This window comes from Vigna angularis, chromosome 2 (genome assembly GCF_016808095.1).
Source record: "Vigna angularis cultivar LongXiaoDou No.4 chromosome 2, ASM1680809v1, whole genome shotgun sequence".
Lineage (NCBI taxonomy): Eukaryota > Viridiplantae > Streptophyta > Magnoliopsida > Fabales > Fabaceae > Vigna > Vigna angularis.
This window is the reverse complement of record NC_068971.1, coordinates 50,282,375-50,307,575: the sequence shown is the minus strand read 5'-3', so window position 1 is coordinate 50,307,575 and position 25,201 is coordinate 50,282,375. Positions and strand designations below refer to the sequence as shown.

General features: G+C 32.3%; 3 protein-coding genes across 6 annotated transcripts; 1 reads left to right on the top strand and 2 right to left on the bottom strand.

Annotated features, from left to right (window-relative positions):
• The first annotated feature begins 3,650 nt into the window (after nucleotides 1-3,650).
• Nucleotides 3,651-10,528, top strand: LOC108329462 (uncharacterized). 4 transcript variants are annotated; one of them, XM_017563672.2, is made up of 17 exons: nucleotides 3,651-3,787; nucleotides 3,958-4,152; nucleotides 4,246-4,301; nucleotides 4,490-4,636; nucleotides 5,121-5,194; nucleotides 5,264-5,399; nucleotides 5,524-5,612; nucleotides 5,694-5,847; nucleotides 5,945-6,129; nucleotides 6,784-6,941; nucleotides 7,040-7,135; nucleotides 7,429-7,550; nucleotides 7,801-7,902; nucleotides 8,421-8,530; nucleotides 8,846-8,933; nucleotides 9,274-9,470; nucleotides 9,970-10,528. In XM_017563672.2, the coding sequence occupies exons 4-17, from the start codon at nucleotides 4,541-4,543 to the stop codon at nucleotides 10,184-10,186; spliced, it is 1,824 nt and encodes a 607-aa protein (XP_017419161.1). In that variant the 5' UTR covers nucleotides 3,651-3,787; nucleotides 3,958-4,152; nucleotides 4,246-4,301; nucleotides 4,490-4,540; the 3' UTR covers nucleotides 10,187-10,528. The 4 variants fall into 4 exon arrangements, with proteins under 4 accessions (XP_017419161.1, XP_017419159.1, XP_017419160.1 ...); XM_017563670.2 differs by having other exon boundaries at nucleotides 3,958-4,301; XM_017563671.2 differs by having other exon boundaries at nucleotides 3,652-3,787; nucleotides 3,966-4,301.
• Nucleotides 10,529-12,779: 2,251 nt separating this feature from the next.
• On the bottom strand, nucleotides 12,780-16,022 carry LOC108328158 (pentatricopeptide repeat-containing protein At5g06540). The gene has a single exon (XM_052873990.1). The coding sequence runs from the start codon at nucleotides 15,704-15,706 to the stop codon at nucleotides 13,838-13,840; it is 1,869 nt and encodes a 622-aa protein (XP_052729950.1). The 5' UTR covers nucleotides 15,707-16,022; the 3' UTR covers nucleotides 12,780-13,837.
• A 2,111-nt stretch (nucleotides 16,023-18,133) lies between these two features.
• Nucleotides 18,134-21,525, bottom strand: LOC108326986 (myosin-binding protein 7). The gene is made up of 4 exons (XM_017560629.2): nucleotides 21,086-21,525; nucleotides 19,424-20,873; nucleotides 19,200-19,246; nucleotides 18,134-18,580 (listed from the first exon to the last, which is right to left on the bottom strand). The coding sequence occupies exons 2-4, from the start codon at nucleotides 20,690-20,692 to the stop codon at nucleotides 18,472-18,474; spliced, it is 1,425 nt and encodes a 474-aa protein (XP_017416118.1). The 5' UTR covers nucleotides 20,693-20,873; nucleotides 21,086-21,525; the 3' UTR covers nucleotides 18,134-18,471.
• Nucleotides 21,526-25,201: the final 3,676 nt, after the last annotated feature.

The following is a 25,201-nucleotide window of genomic DNA, read 5'->3' as shown; positions in this document are numbered from 1 at the left end:
TAAAATCATTTTTTGTAAGAAATTGTTTAACAACGAGTATTTCTGATTTTTTTCTAGGTCAATTACCAATTCCTTTATGCTTGTGAAAATTGGATAAAATTAGATAAGACAAAAATTATAAGATGAAAACTCATTATAAAATCATTTTTTTGTAAGATTGTTTAACGGCAAGTGTTTTTGATTTTTTCAATTGGGGCTACAGTAGGGTTGACAGAGAAAAGATTGGAGTGAGAAAGATGAAAGAGAAAAAGGTTGAGAGAAATTTTTGATTTTTTCAATTTGGGGCTACAGAAGAGATGACAGAGAAAAGATTGGAGTGAGAAAGATGAAAGAGAAAGGGTTGAGAGGAATGAGAGAGGTGAGTAAGGGTTTGGGGGTTTCTTTTTTTTTTTTTAGTTTTGAGAATGAAAATTATTAAAATACCCTTAACCTTAAAACTTAGAATCCATGATATATAAGGATATTTTTGTCTACTAAAACCCGGTACACATTGCTAAAACGTACCAACTGAAAAACAGACGTACGCGTGTTAGCAAACCCGATATATATATATATATATATATATATATATATATATATATATATATATATATATATATATATATATATATATATATATATATATATATATATATATAGGTTTGCTAACTTGCGTAAGCTTTTTTTCTTTCAGTTGGTACATTTTAGCAATGTGTACCGAGTTTTAGTAAACAAAAATATCCTGATATATCATGAATTCTAAGTTTCTTTCAGTTGGTACATTTTAGCAATGTGTACCGAGTTTTAGTAAACAAAAATACCCTTATATATCATGAATTCTAAGTTTTAAGGCTAAGGGTATTTTAATAATTTTCATTCTCAAAACTAAAAAAAAAAACCCCCAAACCCTTACTCACCCCTCTCATTCCTCTCAATCCTTTCTCTTTCATCTCTCACTCCAACCTTTTCTCTGTCATCCCTACTGTAGTCCCAATTGAAAAAATCAGAAACACTTGTTGTTAAACAATTTGCCTTGTAAAGAGTTGAGTAATTGACATATTCACCTTCAGGCAAAGGTTCATTCAAGATCTTTCAATTTCACCATCTTCACTAACCTCTATAATTTCATCATCTGCATATGTTGAATCATCATCTCTAGAAAAAACCCTCCAAGCCAATCACCAATTCCTTCGGATGTCATTATGCTTGTGAAAATTAGATAAAATTATATAAGACAAATTATAAAATGAAAACTCATTATAAAATCATTTTTTTAAGAAATTGTTTAACAACGAGTGTTTTTGATTTTTTTTCAGGCCAATTACCAATTCCTTTGATGTCATTATGCTTGTGAAAATTAGATAAAATTAGATAAGACAAAAATTATAAAATAAAAATTCATTATAAAATCATTTTTTGTAAGAAATTGTTTAACAACGAGTATTTCCGATTTTTTCCAGGTCAATTACCAATTCCTTTATGCTTGTGAAAATTGGATAAAATTAGATAAGACAAAAATTATAAAATGAAAATTCATTATAAAATTATTTTTTGTAAGATTGTTTAACCACAATTTCAATTGGGGTTACAACAGAGAAAAGGTTGGAGTGAAAGAGATGAAAGTGATGAAAGAGAAAGAGTTGAGAGGAATATGAGAGAGAGGTGACTAAGGATTTGGAGGTTTTTTTTTTTTTTTTTAGTTTTGAGAATGAAAATTATTAAAATACCCTTAACCTTAAAATTTAGAATCCATTATATACAAATATATTTTTGACTTAAAAACAGACGTACGCCCGTTAGCAAACCCCATATATATATATATATATATATATATATATATATATATATATATATATATATATATATATATATATATATATATATATATATATATATATATATATATATATATATATATATATATATATATATATATATGATTTACATATATTATGAAACTGTAAATATAGTAAGTTTTTATTATTTTTTATTTTATAATAAATTTCATAAAAATAAAAAACTTTTTAAATATTTTAAATACAATAATTGATTATGATTATGATGATGTCATTAAACATATTTGAAATTGAATCATAAACTTTTTGTAATTATTAGCAAATATACTTTTATTTTATATATTAACTTAAATTATGTTACAAATATCATTATCTTATAACATAATATTATAATTTTAAAAAAATGTTCAACCGTATATATAAAATGCAAAACAACATTAAAATATTTATATTTTTTTTTTCAAAATTTTTAAGAAAAGGTTTTAACATTAATTTTATTTCATAACGTTTTTAAAATTAATAAATATTTTGACTGTAATAAAATTTTATTTATGTGTATTTGTGTAATATTTTTATACAATTGTTTTCCTTTTATCTAATTGTTATTTACCATTTCAATTTAAAATCTATACAGTCATTCATTATGTTTTAATATTCGCTAATTTTTTATATAAAACATTTGATAATATATTTTTTAATATTTTCTTAAAAAACAATTAATATTAAAATCATAAGAAAATAAGTATGAATGTATCGGTCATCAACATCAATGTAAATTTGACCAGTTGAATATGAGAATAAGATGGAGGACGAGATGGACAATAAAATCTGTGCCTGGCTATGTCCTCTTACCATTCTAATATAGATTAAAAAGATTTTATAACTTAGATATAAATAGAGAAATCAAACACATATGATAAAAAATATTATTATATCACTTATTAATTTTGAATTTTACATATTTAAAAAGTAAGTAAAATGTTTAGAGAAATAAAATTTTAATAAAAATAAATAATTCACATTATAATATAGGCATAATACCCAATTTTGTCCCCACTTTGGTTCGGAAATCTCAGGTTAGTCCCTTTCTAGAAATGTGAGTGGAATGGATCCTTACTTGTAATTTTTTGAGTCTAATGAGTCTCTTCCGTTAAATAGAAGGAAACGGAGTTAGTGGGCTGATGATGTGGCAGTTGTCTTTGGTGAGGTGTCAAGACGCAAGCTTACGTGGTGTTAGGGTTGCCCATACGCCTCCACCGCCGAAACCCAAACTCCCTCCGGAATCCCTCTGTCAATCACCATACCCCGCAACTCCCTCTCCGCCTCACCATGCCTTCCCAACCCTAACCATGCCTGCATCGCCAACACCGAAAGACTCGGATGCTCGTCACCGCCATCAGCCGAGTCTCTCAAAACCTTCACACACTTTATCACACTCTCATATTCCTCTTTTTGCAAATGAATCGCAGCAATAAACCTAAGTGCCTTCCACCTCAACCCTCGGATCTCCACCTTCTCTTCCCGTGTTCGCGCTGTATCGAATCCCTTTTCGCAAGTCTCCAACGCCTCGTTCATCAGCTTCAGCGCCTCGCGACTCGCGTCCGCGCCGCTGTTCGACAGCACGCGTTTCCCAAACGCCATGAACTGCTTCGCGAGATCCGCGTAGTGGTCGCACGAACCGAAGAGGAAGCTCTTGCTCCGGTTAAGCAGCGCCACCGACAAGCTTGGATCCTGAACCTCCCACCCTGTTCGGAACCGTGCCAGGTTCAGATCCAGCAACAGTTTTCTCTCTCCAGCGTCGACGATTGAATTGATGTCAAGCTTCGAGACCAGATCAGTGGCGCGCTCGAAGCACTTCGCCGCGAGATCAAATTTCCGGGGTACGGGGAACCCTAACACCACGTAAGCTTGCGTCTTGACACCTCACCAAAGACAACTGCCACATCATCAGCCCACTAACTCCGTTTCCTTCTATTTAACGGAAGAGACTCATTAGACTCAAAAAATTACAAGTAAGGATCCATTACACTCACATTTCTAGAAAGGGACTAACTTGAGATTTCCGAACCAAAGTGGGGACAAAATTGGGTATTATGCCTATAATATATTTATGTTATAAAGAAATAAATAATTTATCTTTTGTATTCATTTAAAATCTTATATTTAATAAACGTACGCACAGTCTTGCAGATGAAATTTTCGAATTTGCTTCTGGACAAGAACGGCCTGACTTGCATCTTGAACTTTGCACCATTGGGAGTGTACAGGACAATTACGGAGGTGTAGAAAGCAAATGGCTTACAAAAGCTAAAACTGTTCTGACCACCACAGTGATCTGTCACAATTAGGAGGGAAATGAAAATTTTCGTTTTAAAATGTAAAAGCACAAGAAGAGTGAACTATTCATTTTCAACTAGGTCCCGCTCTCCCTCCCTCTCACTCAATCTTCCCCCCATCCTCTGCTTCGCAGGAACCCATACGACACCGTCCGCCGTCGCACGTCACGATTCACCTCCTTTCTATTTGGTTTGTTCCTTCTCCTCCTGCTTCTGATTCACCTTTATTCAATTCAAATTTGAAAACCTAAGCTATCCTTCCACACCCCCTCATCTGCTACCGCAATTTTCAGCACACAAAACTTGCTCTCTTATTGTGCAATTTGTTAATTCTATTGTAATTTTTTTCTTTCTTGCTCATTGAATCTGCACTTACAGATTAATCTCGATGACGCTTGGTTGGTAAAAGTACGCATAGCGGAACGAGGCATGGCAAAGGTGGCTAAACCGAGTTCTCATCGAATTGGTTCGGTGCCTTTGAAAAGTGGACCTATGGTTAAGAAGAAGACACCTTCGGAACTTAGGGTTGGTTGCTGAACTTGTGACCTTTAGTATTTGTCTGGACTTTTATTCTAGCTTTCAATTTCTGTGATTATTACAATGGAAGCTGTTTAGGTTAAAGTAGTTCATCATCCATGTCCGAGCATGATTTCTGCCGTAATGGTTACATATTTTGTGGTATATAATTCATTTTTATCCGTGCAAGGATGATTTGTATGAGTGCATTTTGTTTGGCTTGCTGTATGCTCTCAAGGCTGTCTTGAAGCCAACTTTAGAATTATAGTTTGTGACATATTTCATTACATCTCTATTATTCATCATGTAATTGTATATGTTCATTTATCGTTTCCACCGAAATGGATGCTGCCATACCCCTCAGTGTATAGTCATAGCACATTTAAATTTAAGATTCGTACAACAATGTCTTCCTGTTCATATTGATAACTAGCATTTAATTGTAGCGGAGCAAAAATGTAGATATCATTATCATACTGTAAATTCTTGACAGGGAGAGCTATTGAAACGGGCAAGCTTTCTGGATAATAATGCTGAATCTCCACCCCCCTTGGCTGATACTGCTAAGTAAGCTTCTGTTTCTCTTTCAATCTATTATTTCATAATTTGCTGATAACTTTTGATTTATGTTTGCAGGACCACTGAGGTGAGCAATGGATTAAAAAGAACAGGGTTATGGAAGCCCCCTAGATACACTGACACACGGGTTGATGAAGTATTTGCTGCAAAAAAGCCCAGGTTTAAAATTGCATCTGGAAAAGAAAACTCAAAGGTTACAATTTTTTTGCCCAACTCATGGCTCATTTAGTTTATTCAATTGACATCTTTCCAAATCAACGATCCCTAGATGTTAATGTTGTTGTTACTGAACAATGAAATCTTGTTACTGTGCTCAGGGTATTCCATCCTTGGAACAAACATGTAATCTGAAAAATCTTTCAGTTTTTTCGATTTTGGAGGCTAAGAGACAGCAAGAAAATTCATGGTTTGCCTGATAATCCTGTTGTTTGCTTGATCCCATGGTCTTGTTTTACCAATGCTGATCTTGTTCCAAATCTGTTGTCAGCCCAAAGACTTCTGATGTGTCTTCTGAGCCTGGCAAAGATAGTGTCTTACAACCTTGTCAAACATTTGGAAAGTGCAGTCAAGGGAAATTTCGCAGTGTTTCTGAACTTTCAGCAGCCGTTGATATATCTTGTGGCTCAGGTGCTATTGACCTGGTATACAAAGACCGTGTTTGACCCTTTCTCAACTATTTACTTGTACTTTAGATTCTCATTATCAGGTGTTATTAATAGCAACAATAATAAATTGTAGGGAAAAGCATTAAGAGGACTAGCTGCACCTGAAGAACATTATGCTAATGACAAAACTGCTGATTTGGCTGATGGACACCCTGTTTTAGGAAATTTCTTGTCTGAATGCAATTTAATTGGCCAGAAGGTCCCTTTGGATCTTACTTTAAAAACCAGTATGCGAATTGTATCGTCATCTGTGAACAGGTGAGTCTTAAGTTATGATGAAGTAATTGCACCTAACTGAATTAAAAAGCCTTTAGACTGGGATTTGTGGTTTATATATTGAAAGGTGTGGTATTTTAGGTTTCCTTAATCATTTTAAGGAAGATATTCTGATTTTATGCTCAATGCTGATAGATGCACTGTGGGTGAAACATTTTAAAAATAATGATGAGGTAGAGCTATATGGTGGGATTTTAGTTTCATGACATTTCAGAAATTGATAAGAAAAATATTGACATTGATGTTGTAATAGAGTAGTTGATAGAACTAAGGCATTTATCATGCATGTGAGATATGTCATGATTTCAAGGTTTTCATTGTTTGTAAACCAGGGTGCCTAATGCTTGTATAACACCGTATTTTTTTATTTTTAAGTAGCCATGGTATGGTAACATTAGTTTTTTTATTATTTCTATTATGAAAAACTGTTTTGTCCATATACAGAGCTTGTTTGGCTTAGATTGATAGGTTGAACAGTGAACAATTCTCTTCAGTTTTTCTATGTATTTTGAAGTTGCAGCACCTATTTTTATGAGTTTTGTGTAGTTTTTTCTTTTCTTGTTTGCTCTAGTGGCAACTATCCTTGAAGTCCATTCTTGTTTAATGCTATTTTGACTTTCAAATTTCATGATATAGGTCAGTTATGCGTGGCACCATGCCTCAGTTAGCCTTTCAGAATAGTTATTTCAAGAGTCAAAATGTGAGAGGTTATGGTCTACATTCATGGATGTATCCTCAATCCATTCTACCACCTTCTCTGATATCAGTCTTGAGCTCATCAACATCAGATGGAGGTTGTGAATCAGTTTTCAGCATGCCAATTTATGGTTTCTTCTCTCTACTTTTCCTTTCTCAATTATCCTTATGTTCTTTCCTCTGCCTTATGCAATAGAATTGGATTTCTTAAGGAAACGACAAGTAGCTTGGGAAGAATCCTTTCGTGACCTATATTATATGCTTCGGAAGGACATTTGTAGCCTTTTCTATGGTAATTGTCGAATATATTCATTTCTTTGATGCATTTTTATATTGCCTTTTCGATTCTGGAATTTCGTTTGGCCCCTTGTGAGACGAAATTTAATTTGTTTCTGTTTAAAGAGCATTTTTTTGTTTGTTTTGAAATAGGTTCTTGATTTCTTATGGTATTATTGATGCATAATTAAGTTGGCTATTGGTTGAACCTTCCAACTTCATTATGTATTATTTTGTATTAGCACATTTGCCTTTTTATATTGGAATATTGGATGTTGCGGTTGTTATTTTTTTCTTTTTATTTTGTAGTTTGTACTGCTCAGTTTGTGGTGATGTTTACTGGTGGTGACAGCTCTGGGCAATCCAAATGTTTGTGCAATGCTTATATCTCTCAGTCAACCCAAGGTTTAAGATCATTGCTAAGAGAGCATGTAAGCTACTCATATTACAAGGGATGTACTTTGTTTATGACTTTGCTACTGTTAGCATTTGGACTTCAAATGTAGTTTTCCATATAGTACTCATGTTGTTTTATGGCCTTTGTCAGTAGTGTTTGTTCAGCAAAACTTCTTTATCACTGCATCGTTGTTGATGTTATTATTATAAAACTATATTTTTGGCATTAATATTTCATTTTTTGATGATTTCTGAATATTATTTTGGTTCTATACCCTTTATTAGGATGTCTGTTTCTCTATGCCTCTTTGCCATTCGAAAGTGGAACAGGTTGCAACTGAGGATCTAGTTGAGCTGTCAGAGATTGAGAAGCAAAACTTAGGACAGGTTTGTATGTCTATGCTATTTATACAATGCTTGTTTTCCTGGTGATGTCTGTACTAATATCTGAATGATTGAAATGATCAATTCCTTCATAGCATGCTCATTGTTTTTTGATTCTATTGATAAATTTGCACTGAATATTGAAACCAAACATCTGTCACTTCTGGGTCCTGGCTAACATTAACTCAACTATTTGGAGTTTAATTTAAAATTGCTTGTAAACATGTTTTTAATGATCTCCTAGTGTTATTAAATTATTAAAAGTGTTAATTTTTACTTGTATGTCTAAATTGAACTGAACTAGTTGATGGTTAAAAGATTCATTAATAAAATGTATTTTTTAAATTGGTAATTGTCTTTCACACTTTCACTTCTTGTTACTAGTTGGCTTTCCTTTTGGTGTATATTATGGTGTTGAGAGTAAGTCTATCAATTAACTGATTTCTCCCCAGCTCCAATTCTGTATTTATTTTTAATGTATACTTTATATTAATTGGTGCTTGTTATCTCAAATAATGCAGATTCGGCGATTAAGGTCATTCTCCGAAGTTGATAATAGTCCACAATCTTTGCTGGTATTTAGTGGAAACAACAATGTACATGCTTTATATGACCTTTTACTAAATTATAGGTGACCAACCTCTTTCTTTTAGATTTCAGGTTTTTTTTTCAGACTGATATGTTTTGATAAACAATTACATGTTGGGTATCAGATTTCATATTTTGTTATGTAAGTTCTTGTCAAATGATATATTATTTGTAAGCTTAGTGTGAAGTTTACCAAAAATGAATATTATTTTGGAAAGTTTTACTATGAAACACATTGAAATTAACTCATCTTGCTTGTAGGAAGTTCATTGGTCTGCTTCATTAATCTATATTAAATCAGACTTATTTGATGTTTCCTTCTGTATTTTTAATTTTGTTGCTGACTAACATTTTGCAGATTTCTCTTGACTTCACTATCTAGTATGGACACTCCTGTTTTGTGCTCCCCTGTGCCATTTCAAAATTCTGCTTTGTCTTCTCCTGATGTATGTTCTTGATTTCATTTTCTTTCCTTTTTATTTTTCATGTACTTTGTTTCTATAATTTGCAAAATTTAAGTTGATCATTGAACTATCATTCCATTCTTTTATAAGCAAGTAATCTTAATAATATTTTTAGGTGTTCAATGTTATTGTTATAATAGCTGCTCTAGTTTTCAGATTTGTGTATTTGGGCAGGGCAGTTTCAGTAATGTGTTATTTTATAGGAAACCTCATGTAGGAATCCATATGAAAATTCAATTGTGACCACTTTGTTTGAAGCTGCAATAATTCTTTTTCTATGCTAACTAGTTAAATAATTGGAATTACTATACTTTTGCTTCAGATTAAATTCACAGAGACAAGAAGAGCTGAGGACATAGCTGCATCTTATAATGGGTCTACATGGAAAGATGGGGATCCTATACAAGGATCGTCTGATGGCCTTTGTACCATTGAAATTAAGGATACTCTTCTTCCACCTTGGCTTATTTGTCGTATGTGTGCATTGATGTCTTCTGAGGGAAGAAGCTTTGTAGCAAGGTATGAATAGCCTTTATTTGGAGAATTTTTTTGCACTAATTTGAACTGTTTCAATAGGATAATTTCATGTGGTCAAATGTAGTTTCAATATTGTTTATGGTTGAACTTTGGTAATGAAGCTTTCTTGTATGCGAATCATAAAAGTTGGGTAGATATCCAATGAAATTTTATAAGGATTTAGGAACATTTCCATCATTCCCTATTTTTAGAAACTTGCCAATTGTTAGAGTGACAGTGAACTGTATCTAGTGAGAAGAATTTCATGAGCATTTATGCAATGTCATAAATTTCTGCATCTTAATGCAGTTGTAACATACATAGTTGTTTTCCCTATTTTTAGAAACTTGCCAATTGTTCTGAGTGACAGTGAGTTGTATCTAGTGAGAATAATTTCATAAGCATTTATGCAATGTCATAAATTTCTACATCATAATACACAATTGTAACATACACAGTTGTTTGAAACCTTAATGATGTTTGTTTATCGTATGCTTTACAGTTTTGCTACGGATTTTAGCTCAATTGGATTGAATGTTGCCTTGAAATCAATTTGTGAGAAGGAGAAATCTGAAGCTGTAGATAGTGAAAGTTTACAAGAACACATAAATACTTTTGGCATTCCAGAAACTGTAGTCACTTCTCGAATGTGTTCATCTTCATTAAAAGGCATAAGATACATTGATGGATCTTATACGGCATCTCTATCGCCTGTATAATCTTGTCAAAACAAAGAACATACATGTATCCGTTAATTTATTTTAATGACTACTGGATGACCCTCCAAAAAATTAATGGGGTGTTGTACTTCTAAATCCAAAACTACTGGAACATCTTGTTTACCAAGCGAACGTAATATCCATGCCATCTGTGAGTAGCAAGTTTTGGCAATTGATGCATTTGAAGCATCTTATTCACGATTAAGAAACTATGACCTTGAGTTCCAAACTGTCAAACTCATTGTGTCTGTATACGTACATTCAAAAGTTTTGTACTAAAGATGTAATTTGCCAAAGTTAACTCAACACTGCAAATTTATGTATTTGTGCTCATTGATTCAATCCTTCCGTGAAGCAATCTTATGATTATTTATTTGAATTATCAGTGTATAAGAGAATCTTGAAACTTATTATTGGGACAATGATTGAGTAGATGCAAAAGTTCTGGCTGCTTTAAATTTCATTTTGAACAAACCTTTATTTATTGGTTTGTATGATTTTCATATCCATCCATAATTGACGTCTCTAGTTTATGCATTTGTAAATGGATATGTTTAGGAGTTGTTGATTTAATTTATTTTCTTAAATATTTTGAATTAAATCAATTTGATCTACTGTTGGATTGCTTAGACTTGGGTCACTATTAAGGAAAAAATGGTTTTAATTGAGATGTTATTTTATAAAAATGTAATATATTAATCAATTAACAATTTGAAAAAGTATGTCAATAAGTTGTACTAAACATGATTTCTTTACTAGGAAGAAATATAAAACCGATAAAGCAAGCATATTTACAGATTTTTTTTTATAAAAAAATTAGGAAAATAAGAAACATACTCAAAAAAACAATTGTAAGGCTATCTATATAAATTAAATACTTAAATTGTCATGTTTCCGGCACCTATGCCAATTTGTTAAAACCCATGTAGTTGTCTCAAGTCAGCAAAACTCCTAATTTTCCCCTAATGTAGTTTAGGTAAGAAACGGTATGAGTCCTAGGAGATGGAATATTTAAGCATTAATTTGTAGTTTTATCCTTGCTAAATGCAATGAAAACAATGGGGGAAATGTAAAAAGAAATGTACAAAGAAAATAAATTGCAGAAGGAAAGAATGTACTTAAATGAACTAAAAATATGCTGTGAAAATATGTAATGCTACGGAAGATGCAATAATGCAGGCAACTAATCTAATTGACCTAGTGAATGAAAGGTATGCAGCTGAAACGCCGAAAACAAGTTTAAAAAAGCAGAATGCATGCATGTGAACCTAAACTAGCCTTTTAATAGCTTCTTAAATGGAATTTTGGTACAAACAATGGATGCAATGCAGAACTACTTATGAATGCCTAAACAAGTCCAGATTAATCAATGTGCATGAATTATGAAACTCAATTACAGAAAATAGATGTAGAACTAAAAATCTGGTTTCAAAACCCAAAAATGCAATTTTGACTGCACTAGAACTATTTTAATGACAAAATATGGGTTCTAAAACTGTTGAATGCAGATGCAGTGTCATGGACAAGCTGATAATGATGTTTATGCATGGACAATGCAAGCTAAATGCAAGAAATGTATGTAGAAATGAAAATTGTCTACTAACACCTAAATGGGCAGAAACAATGTTTCAGATTTATGAAAAAATATACTTAGAACTATAATGCTTGTATGGAACCTAAGTGACCTAATGTACTGCATCTATCAGATTATTTAATATCAATGCTGTGTGCTATAGGTATGCAATGTGCAAAATTCTGTAAAAAGGGTTTAAAATACAATTAAGATGGTTTATACAAGTTTATAATGTTGAAATGAAACCGGAGATGCAACACATGATTCAAGACTGAAAAGAACTAAAAAAATCACTGATGGAAAAAAATTGGCAGCAATAAAAAGAAATGCATGACAGCCTAAATCTAAGATGCAAATCAGGTTTCAAGTGCTGCAGCTAGGCTGTGTAGATGCATTATCTCAACTTGAACAGGTGTTAAATGGTGCAATTTGCGTGAGATATACAGGCTGACTGGATGCTATGCATGAAAGCAGAAATTACATTTGAACCAGCCAAAACTGAGTTAATGTGGCAGTAAAATTGTCCTGATCTGTAAAATTACCTATTATGCAGAAAAACTGATTCGAATATGGTGCAAATTCAAGATGAATTAATCCTAGAACTATCTAATTAGTGCAGCAAATGCAAAGAACTGTATGACCTTAAATGGGTACTAGTTAAAACTTGTTAAAACTGGAAATTTAAGAAATATGCAATGCTGAATCAGAAATTGAAGTCTACAACTAGAATGCAAATTATAGAAACCTATTCTATGCATAATGAAAGACACTAATTGAAACCTGATCAATTCAGAACATGCGCAAGACTTAAAGTCTTCAATTGGGTATCAAGTATATGCATAAAACTGGAATTTAAAATGCATGCAGTGCAAGAAGTTTAAAGTCAGAAATATGCAGTTGCAGAATCAATGCACTGTAATTATGATCCTATAGATTACTGGATATGGACAAGCATTCAAAGAATTCAAAACTACCAAGCAACCACTACTCACGAAACTAAGCAAATTGCAAAGACAGCAATCAAAAGAACATTTTCAGAATTTAAAAAACCAATGACCGTAAAATGCAGAACTCGTTCAACAGAGCAAAACCCAAAACTGAGTACTCGATCTATTTGGTCAATTGAATCTCAATCTGGCTCAAGAAGCCATATTGAGTGAAGACAGAGGCCCACTTTGGCGTCCTACAGATTCTATTTCAGAAACTTGATATGTGCAGGTTCTCATTAATTCCCCAAACAAATTAAATTCTCAATTCTGAATCATGCGTAGCCTACAAGAAAATTAACATGGCATGGTAACTACTACACTATAAACCAAGAAAGCAAGAGCTAAACATTAAAACCTATGGCAAGATGTGAAGGAAATATCATCTACTTACACTATTTTCGAACTAGCAATTCAGAAATGTGGTAAACAACATAAATAGTAAAGCAAACACAGAATTTTAACAATAAACGTAAAATACAGTACAAGAAACTTAGAGAAACTGCAGAAATTAAAGATAAAAAGAAAGTAAAAGCTGGAAATTGGAAAAGGATTTTGAACGATAAAGCAGAAACTGCATTGTATTGAATTCAACAAAGTGAGGTACAAGGAATCTATACCATGGGGTTGCTCACGGTTACTTTGCACTCGTGAGAATCCTAAGCCCCAGACTCTTTGCAGACCACAGCCCAAGACTCCCTTCACGGTTTCTTTGCACTCGCTAAAGGAGACTCCTGCTGCCAACATCGTAGAACCCTATACTTTGCAGACCTCTCACCCTCAAGAGACTCTATGAAAACTATGAATTTCAGAAACTATCTACCCTAAAACTTGACTAAAAGATAATGGAGGTCGGTTGATAAACACATGTAAACCTGACTACAATAGTTTAAAAGTAGATGTCTAAATAAAAAAGGCTTTCAATATGTAAATTTTAAAAAGTTTTAAAATTAGTAAAACGTTGATCATATAATCAAATTAGTTAAAGTTCAGATTTAATAATTTTGAGAAACTTCATTCATTTGATTTGATCCGGTTGTGCTAAATCTACAACCATGGTCGTAGTAATACGTAAACAGTGAGATTGTTGTTTCACCAGTAATCCTTACAAGAACACGTCCCTTCTTTAAAATGATGGAATCGATTTCGATCTCTCACTATCAACTCTACTTGGAAAACCTTTGAAATAAACTTAGTAGCAGTGTGACAATCTTCACAGACACGCAAGTTTTTAACGACCCGAATGGGTGCAGGAGCCTGAACCTTCATGATTCCGTATGCAATGGCCAGCTTCTCACTATGCCTGTGAAGTGCACTTTCCTTTTCCTCTTCATCAATGTCAAACATTGTATCCGCTGTATTTCCAACATACCCTGCTAGTTTTATTTTTTTGAGTATTATATCTTCCCACATTCTTTCTATATTCTCTATTTCCGGGTGTGTTTTATCTCCAATTGTAAATTCGTGAATCTTTCCATCTACTTCGATGAGACTGTATCCAGGTGGCTTTCTTACTCCATTGTCCTTCATCATCTGCCTCATAACAGTAACATCTTTCCACTTATTTGCGCGAGCGTATATGTTCGAGAGCAGCACATAATGACCACTATGTTCTGGTTGCATCTCTAACAAAATTTTCCCCACCCTTTCCCCGACTTCTACATTCTTGTGAATTCTGCATGCTCCTAGCAGTGCTCTCCATATTGGAGTATTTGGCTTCACAGGCATTTCGAAAATAAACTTCTCTGCCTCTCCCAACTTCCCTGCACGACCAAGAAGATCAACCATACATCCATAGTGCTCCAATCTTGGCTCCACTCCATGATCTTCTTTCATGCTTTCAAATATTTCCAAACCCCTCTCAACCATTCCTGCATGGCTGCAAGCTGACAACACTGCAGTAAACGTAATGTCCCTTGGGACCACCCCCGTTTTCAGCATTTCTGAAAAATACCACAGTACTTTCTCTGCATAACCATGCATGGCCAGTCCAGCAATCAAAGCTGTCCAACAAAGCACATCCTTTTCCGGCAGTTGCTCAAAAACCTTAACAGCTTTCCCAAGGTCCCCACATTTTGCATACATATCAACCACAGCTGTCCCAAGAATTAGATTCAAACTTAAGTTATTTCTCATCACGTAGTCATGAGCTTTCTCCCCCATTGCAAGAGCCCCCAAATGAGCACAAGAAGATATGACACCAACCATCACAGTCTCATTAGCCACCACCCCTTCCGCCTGAAGAGCCTCAAACAACTCAATCGCCTTGTCAAAATAATTGTTCCGAGCATAACCACTAATCATCGTGCTCCAGGTCACCAAATTCCTGTCGGGCATTCTATCAAACAGTTGGCGTGCAGATTCAACATCTCCACACCTGTGGTACCCTGCGATCATGCTAGTCCATGAAACCACGTCAAACCTACCAATCCTCTGAAAAATGCTCCTTGCAGCCTTTATGTCCCCAACAGTTGCATACATATGAAGAAGGGAGTTTTGAACGAAAAAATCTAGTTCAAATCCATGCTTAATAATTTGACCGTGTGCTTGCATGCCCATAGGTGCAGACTCAAACTGAGTACACGCTTTAACCAAAAAAGGGTGAGTGATATTATCAGGTATGACACCAAAGCGTAGAGCTTTGATGTAATAGTGAAAAGAATTTTGTGGGCATCGGCTGGTGGAAAAGCCTCGGATGAGAGCATTGTAGATGAAAAGGTTGGGATTTTTTATTTGGGAGACAACCCTTAAGGCGTAATGAAGCAAGTTCGTAGTTGAGTGTACGCAGAAAGCAACAAGGCGACTTGCTACAAAGACATCGAAGAAAAGGTGGGTTCTTAGCAAATGGGCATGGACGATTTTGAGGTCCTCAACACTGCAACAACTCTCCAACAGCACAAGTTTCGGATTCTTCAGCCTCAGCGTTTTCAGAATTGAGTTGCTACCACTGTTGTAGCTCATGTTCTGCGACAACAAATCATATCATTATTATGCTCGTTCATGATATATCTATTAAGTTTTATACTCTACATTTTACAATATTTTTCAAGGTTTTTAATTCATATCACAACTTCTTTTATGTTCTTGTTCCACTAGACTTGCTAACTCTTTTGATATGGAAATGCAGTTTCCTGTGGTTGCTTTTCTGTTTCTGATGCTTTTCCTTGTTCTCATCCTGAAGCTCCGCATGGTGGAAACCGACGGCATAGAAAAATGTTCTTTGACACATTTTAACATTCATATTTTAGGATCGAAAAATTGCATTACCTCTATAGAACTCTTGATTATGAAGTGTTATTCCAATAACATATGATTATTATTATAAAAGTAAAATTAGGACAAGGTAAACAAGTTTTATATTTTAATCCATATTATAGCAAACTTTCTCTACAATGTAATAACTAGCCATCCTGAATTCAATTTAAATGCACCTTGTCGTTAAAAGAAAAGAAAACATTAAATCATCTATTAATCAATATTATAATCAAAGAAAAGAAAATTACGTGACAGTTTTATTTTTTAAGAATTCCATATCATCTTTTATGTTTTGCGATTCTCATTCTATTTCAATTTTCAATATTGTCAAAGAAATCAACAAAATAAAAATGAATTGTATTCACAATAAAAAACGTAGTTTGTGATTTCCAACGTAGTTTGTGATTTCCTCAATTTTGTTTTTTCATATTACTTTTCCATATTTGATGAGAAAGGTTCATTATTTTATAACTTTCTTCAAAATCATATTAATTTGGACCATAACCATTATTAATAAAAAATCATTGAGTTCACCAGAAAATGAAACACTATCAATGGAGTGAGTTTCAAGATCTTTTATTTAGATCTCATAATTATTTTAACAATTGTTTGTGATAATAATTATAAAATTAGCAATATAATTTTTTAATGATAAATTAACTAGCAATTTAAATGAAATTTGAAATAGAGTCACAACTAACCCAAAATATAAATTAAAAAGTATGAGTTTTTTTTTTCGATTGATAACATATTATAAAAAATATGAACTTAAAATATATAATAGACAAGAGAACAATAAAGAAAAATAGAGAATAAATTAAAATGATTTCCTTTGTATATTTTTGACAAAAAATAGTCTCCTATTTATAGGTCCAAATACAATATAACTCTCAGGAGTTAAAAACAACTCAAAAACTATCATTTCTATAGCAGAATTAAAAATGAAATATAAAAAAGAAAAACAATTATTATAATTATTCATAACAAAAATTAAAGTTTTTATTTTATATAAAATAAATATGTTTTTTATTTTGATCTCTATAGTGCTTTTATAGTCTCTAAAAAATTATTTTTATTATATGACATGTGTTAAACGAAAAGTTGAATATTTCAAATAACTCTTATTATATTATAATAATAACAACTCGAGTAATACTTTTTTCTTAATATTTATAAAAATATGTTATTTGTTATCTATTCTAAATTGAACATTAGGACAAAAAATCAATGATTTCAAATATAACAAATGGAAAAAATATTTTACTGTAATTTAAACTAAAATCCACAATTTTATAAGGATTAAAAATAATATTTTTCAAAATTCATATGTATGAATTTTTTTAATAAAAATAAAAATAAAAACTTCTTCATTCTACAAAAATTATACATTTATTGTATCCTTTACAAGTGTTTAAATTAATATTTTATTTTCTTTTTCTTTTAAAGTAAATAAAAGATAACACACTACCATGTACATTTTCTCTCTAATTTTCGTCACACCGTAGACCACAGCAAAATCTAAGAGAGGGATACAACTAATGAATTAGCACAGACGAATCAAACTGTTAAGAATTCATCTTCCTCTTGAAGATGTTTCCGGGAATAGGAATCAGGGTTGAAAGAATCAGAATTAACTTCTATTTTCATTCTGTTTTCGTCATCTAAGTGAGGAGAACCTTGAAAACAACTTTAATGTTATCAAAAGCAGACAAAGTGTCAAAATCTGCAGACCACTGCTACAATAGAATAGAGCTCATAATATTAGCTATACAGATTTTGTCTGTTTATTTCGTATGATCACTACTTCAGTCAGTGAAAGGAAAAACATAGTCATACATTAAACTCTGCCCTTCCTCGTCAAGTTAACTAGTTGCTGGATATACACTCAAAACACCCCATGCCTTAAAGGAATGTGTGAAAAATACAAAAAAAATGACACCAAACTTTGGCTTTATTCTATGACGAAAGATGATGCTACCCAATGTTTTAAAATACAACCAACCCATCCAGTTCTTTGATATTACTTCAAATTCGACCGTCACAGTAAATCTTTCCCATAAACAGAATACCTCACGATCATGTTTTGAGTTAAAGTAAAGTACTGCAAAAAAGTTCTATACATAACAGAATCCATAGATTCAACAAACCGAACCCCACTTACCAGAATCGAAATTGAAAATCGAATAGAAACTGTATGGCGAGGAAACTTACAAAGACATGTACCTCGACTCAACTTCGACAAATTCAAGGGAGAATGCTCTAATGCCTAGTCGAATGCAAGTTTCACCAATCAACCAACAAAATACATTTTAATTTCATACAAAAGAAATAAAAGAATACTGCACAAGTCACCACCCTTTTGGAAAGAAAAATCTAAAGAAAAAAAAATACTGTAGTGTGATTAAGACTCGGTTGGTGCTTCCACCCCCACGGATGAGCCTACCCTGTAAGCTAAAACAATAATTGGAGAACTACTCTCCCACTTGTGTTCTCTGAATATATCTCCATGACCTTACATGGGGTCCTTTGTCAAGCAGCATTAGCAAGCCTACGCTGTCAGACGGTAGTCCGAACATATACCTACAATCACAAGTAGTTGAGATGATGTATAATTTGTAGTCAAGCAATCACTCTAGGATCACTCAAACAAAATTTTCTCTTTGCAGTTAAATATATGTACCCGCTAAAATCACTTGTAAGAAATACTATCATAATTAATAGACACAAGAACACACTATAATTGTTATACTCAATTGTGCTTCGAGAGGACTATATATAAAAATGCAGTTAATGAGGAATTAATTATAATCAAAGGTTTTTACACCCAATGATAGTCGTATTGCAAACTAGAAATGTAACTTTTTTAAAGAGATTATGTTCATTACAATTATATTTATCACATTGAACATCAATTGCCAGCCAGTGAAATTTCACAGGAAATAAAGAAACTTCAGAAATCCAGAATGCCTGGATCAATGTTACAGCACCCTTTTCATGCATTATGCATAATAAGAAAACTTCTACACTATTGTTTTCTATAAACGATGTCTGTCTAAGGTGGTTGTGAATTACGGTTGATTATGCTAACTTCGGGAGACTACGCTTTTCAACAACTAAACACCCAGGCACTATCACACTAGGCACTAGTGGGTGTGGTATACAAATTCTGAAACAAAGACTAAAGATACGAACAACTTACTTGATTTTATTAGCTTCCTTTCTCCAGAAAACAATTGATGCAATCCACTGAAACATAAAAAGAAGATGAAATATAATAAGTGTGGCTCCTAACAAAATATTCAATTATGAGATCGATAAAGATTATGTCAAAGGAAACTAGAGCAAAAAAGGGCCAAATTAATTAAATAGGATACGAGTCCAGGTTATCATATAATTTCCAGAAACCAATTGTTTCTAAATCACCTTGAAAACTGTCAAGAATGAGAAGCTGCCAATAAAGGACCTCGCTGCCATTCTTTTTTTCTCTGACATCTCTTTGCACAATTCCTGAGCGATTTCTCTCAGTAAAACAAGTTGTGCTTTATCAGTGCGCATGGAAATGATTGCCTGCCTCATTGATTCCCTATCAGCCTCAAGTGCTTGAAGTCTCATGTAAAGCTTCTTTACGTATGGATCTTCAAAATCCGCGTTATTAACATAGTCCCTTGGAGTGCTTGCATAATCATCGCAAACATTAACTCCAGTTTTGAACTCGGAGTCAATTGTATAGACTTTATCAATCATATCATCACCAGCTTCGGATACATTATCCATCTTCTTCAAGTTGGGAAGGTCACCCGATTGTGAGAGAGAATCCATCTTCCTAACGCTAGGGGAATCCACCATATACTCCGGACACAGTGAAGATGAGTCACAAGAAAATTTCCTGGAATGTTTGGTCCATCTTGGAGACTGTCCAACTATCACCTTCTCAAAAATATTTTTTGCACCAAATTCCCCATCCACCTGGCTATAAGTGGGGCTTCTCTCCATTTGAGATATCCTACTTTCTAAGTTCCTCAATCTGTCCTTAGGAGTTTCGCCAAAAGCATATTTATCAATGTCTATGTCATCATTGTCCGTATCAGCACAAGTATGCATTGCCTTACATCTCAAAGGAGGGTACTCGTAAGGGGGAAATTCATCCTGATCACCTTCTGCCTCGGATTCAGTGAGGCCAAAACTCATCAACCTGTGCTTATAAGCCTGCACCTCACAGGTGAGCGAGTGAATAGCCTGTTCCTTCTTATACAACATATCCTCCAACAACAAAAGCTCCTGCTGATCGTAAACCGTTCTCTCCTCCACATATCTCTTGAACTGTCGCGCTTCCATCTGAAGCTCTGCCTTCTCCCTCTGCAACCTTAATATCATTGACATGGTCTCATTCGCAGCCGAGGAGGCAGCACTCCTCTCCTCCTCCAATTCAGCATACAAATCCTGTATTGATTGTTGTTGGCTGCTAACAGCCTGCCGTAAAGCTTCACATTCATTTCCAATGTCAACACGCGCCACTGGATCGCAATCCGGCCCTGGCACAGAGAATTTCCCGCCCCGTTCCAACTCCTTGTGTTTCCTTTTCACACAACGGGACCAATTCCTTGAAGATTGCGCTACCATGGAGCAATCACTACACCCACATTCGCAGTGCTTGCAACATTTCACCGAATCCCTAGAAGATTCCAAATCCATGATTCAAACTTAAGTCCTTTTCAAAACAAAAACAAAATTCACCGAAGATTACAACAAACGCAGAACATAAGGAAAGATCTGCAATATTCCCTCATTGTTTCATTTCACACAACCACCCTCTTCCCCTCCCTCCCTGCCAAGCACCTTCTCTCCTGGATCAATCGCCCAATCAGACATAAACCTACCAACAAAGGTATAAAACAACAATCAAGTGACGTCATTACGTTATTATAATAACAATAAATGAATAATAATAAAAACAAACAAATTTACAATGACTGCGTAACGGAAAAAGTAAAACCATTCCAAGCAAAAACAACAAAAATCTGATCGCTCTGATGTGACTTTGAAGACAAAAAAAAAAAAAAGAAGAAATGGAAGAGGAAGATTAACCTGGAAGAAATGCCGTTGAGGAAGAGGGAAAAGGGTGAACCCGCTTTCTTGGGAGGAAAGAATGCGGGTGTTTTGTTTGGAGGGAAGAATGATTTGGAAACCCTAGAATTTGTTTCTAGTTTCTATCTCTTTTCTTATTAAAAATTACCATTTTATTACTCTTTCTTCAGCCATGCTTTCTGATCACCCTTCATCTTCACCTCAACCCTCTCTTTCTCTCCTCCCCACAACCCTTTGCAAATGGACCGTTTCTTTCTCCTCTTTCCCTTTTCTTACTATATATACTCCCGCTGCTTCAACATTCTCATTTTAAAAACACTAAATCAAATATCAACGTGTACATTTCAATTTAATCAGTAATTTCAACCTATAATAACATATTACTTTTTCCTTTTCATATTAAAACTACCCGTTTTCCATACAGAACAGCGACATGGGCCAGAAATCACCCACTAAAATTTTGACGTTTTGTTACAAACCACATACAAACTTTTGTTTGTTATTCGCAAATTTTACCATGCTCTAGTTTTAATGTTGTTATGACGATGGATGTATCAAATTTAGCTGAACAATCCATGTTTAGACTTTAATTTTTTTTTTCTTAGAATATGTTAAGATAATATTTCTTGTGGTTTAAGTAAATTCAGATTACTATCATTGCATATATCGTTATATATACGATATGATGTTTTACGTATAAAACATTGAAATCTGAACGTGTCATGTGTTGAAGTTGGTTGCATGATACGTGACATTCCTTAAATAAATAGATTGACAGATTTTAGATAGAAAAAAGTAGAATAATGTTTTTTTGCTGTGTGTCGTGGAAGATCCAGATTATGTGTAACACGTGGCAGCACACAAAAAACTAACTAATCCAGTTGTCAAGTTTGTAAATACGTGTATGGATATATACGAAGGAAGAAAAGCCACAATTTGTTACATATGATTGCATTCAAATAAAAACAAAGTAATTTTGATTTCATATAGACACTCCCATTCCATTCCAAATCTATCCTTTTCTTTGCTCATTTATCATTTACGTCTTTATTTTCTTTCTTGTCGTGGGTTAATTTTACTAAACATTTGTTTTGTATGTAGATGTATTTGTTAATTAATTAACTATTTTTGTATTTATTTATTTATTTATTTTAAAGTTATTTTATTTGAAATAATTTTAGTTATTCTTCATGTTTCTGTATTTTATTTCGTCTCGCCTTTATTTTTACTTATTTATGCGGTTCTTCATTTAATTTTACATTATTTTATTTACGTGCATTTACTAATTTATCAATGTTTATTGTGATATCATATGGTTATGGTATTTATTTATTTATTTAATAATGTTAAATGTATTTATGTTAATTACTATGATGTTATTTATTTATGTTAATTTTCATTATTTATTTATGGTACTATTTTGATACGAATTTATATTATGGTATTTCTTTTATGTCTATCACAGTATTTGTTTGTTTGTCAATAATTTAGAATGTTAGTTTTATTTATTATATTATTAAATTATTTATTTAATAAAAAATAATAGAAAATTATTTACCATGGATGCGGAATAAGCAGGTTTATCATGAAGTTTGATATAGACAAAAAAAATGAGTATAACTATTTAATTTATTTGCCATTACCATAAATAATAGAGCTATTCATAACAAGGTCAATCGCTCAAGACTCCTTCAAGTCTGTGTGAAAACTGGGCTCATTATAGGTCCAACTTATGCATGTCATCATATGGCCAGTTTCTTTCTGCACCTCCGTATGTTTCTTGCTGCACTTTTGTATAAAGAAAATTTGTATTTTATTTTAGCTGGACCAACATACTCCACAACCCATATATAAAAGAAAATTGTTTCACCTGTACTTCCAAACATTTTATCTGCATCTCGAATTTCTAAAAATAACCTTAGGATTATATTTTTTTTCTCATCAGATTTTGAAATTTGATAAAGAAAAAAAATTCCTTTATTTCGAGATTCAATGAAACACAAAAAATAAGGTATAAGGTTTTTTAAATTGCAAACGGCAAAAATTTTAAATTTTGTTGGAAGTGCAAGATAAATGATTAGAGGTGTAGAGTAAAACAGTCATAAAAGAAAACCAAATCTTTACACTAACAATGTTATGAACCTTTAAGGAATTCTTCTTCCACCTTCTATATAGACCTTCAAATTAAAAAAGAAATTAAATTTTTCAAAATTTATTATATTTCTCAACGAATTTTAAAGTTCGTTAAAAACTGTAATGGATTTCGAAATCCATAATGAATTTTAAAATTAATTGAGAATTAATTTATGATCTTTTTAATTTTTTTAATTTTATTTTTTTACATTTTTTGTTTTCAATTTTTTTAAATATCTTTTACTTTAATAAATTATATTTTAAAATATTAAATATATTAAATTATATTAAAACATTAAATGAAATTAAATATTTATTATTTTTTAAATTAAAAAACAAAATCTAGAAAAAATATGTTAAACCATTTTCGATGTGTCAATATATTATTAAAGATTTTTAATAAATTTTAAAATTCGTTTTGAAAGATTTATTGAAAATTTTATTTGAAATTATTCAAATTTTGAAATTTGTTAAAGATTTGAATAAATTTTAAAATATAAAATAATTAAAATTTTAAAATTTGTTAAAGAAAAAGATGTAGAATTTTTAATTGAAAAAGAGAAAATTAAAAAAATTACTTTAATTTTAATTTTCTTTCCCAAAATAGTTTTGGGATTTTAAAAATATTTGAAGATGTAGAGTAAAATGGTTGAAGGTCCATAAAGAAGCTTCGTTCTAATTAAAATACTACACCATGTTATTAGGTGTAAAAGTAAACTGTTCTGCCAATCGTCAATATCTTATTAAAAACATAAATTAATAATATATAAATGAATGTAATTTTTTTAAGAAGAATAATTAAAACATATCATGATTACTATCTTCTATTAATTGTTCAATCACCCATCATCCTTCGTTTTTCACATGCTGACATAACAATTTGTATAATGATTGCGAATGGCTTGAAACATTATATATATATATATATATATATATAGCTTCTCCTCCCACTAATTTGACTGCATTTGATTTTGAATCACAGATGCTATAATTACACGACTGTGAGGATAGAAGTTAGAGACAGTATCATCATTATCAACTAATCCCTGATGCTTATCATCTTCCTTTTAGTGCCGGAAAAAGTAGAAACTGAATTTCCCCATTTCTAGAAGTTTACTTAGCCGAAGAATCCACAATCATAAAGTGGCGCAACAACAATTATTTCTTTAATGTTTTTCAATTCAAAGATTGCGTCTCTAAAGAGTTTGCATTCCTTTTCTTCACCTTTTCGTCTGTTAACTCCTCAGTGGCAACGAAATTATTTTACCACTCTCTCAAATGCTCCAAAACTGTTGTCAACAATTAAATACACAAACTATTTAGAAAAATGTTTTTTTATCAATTTTTTTGACAATTTTTTTATAACAACTTATATAATAACTATATAATAACTTCTCATCAGTTCATTTTAAATATATAAATCAATAAAATAATAATACTTATTAAAAAATTTATTAAAAAAGTTGTTAAGATATCCAACCATTTATATTCCGTCCGTGAACTTATGACAATTGTCCAAACTTTTGCAGCTCGTTATTGCAGTGGAAATTATGGATTTTCCACTACGTTGGCTAGGTTAATTTACTTTGTACTCAAAATGTCCAATCATTCTTAAACTTCCAAATAAAGAAATTAAGTTCAAAAGAGAAACCTGACATTTTAAAAAAATATTATTATTTAATCTCATTGATGCATTTTATAAACATAATTGGAGATAAGATATGTGCATGTATCTTACGGACCGCAGATCCTCCCAAAAAGAGTGTTGACGTTGAGATAAAGCAGATTACTCACAAAAAGATATTTCAATTATGCAATGAAAGAATAAGACTTAAAAAATGTTTTCTTACAGAGATGTCTCATATCATTTTTTAATTTGATTTTCATTAACATATAATATTGGTAAAAATAAATATTAATTACAACGATAAAATGTTAACCTTTATATTTTTTTAAACAATCAAGAGATAAATTTTAAACATA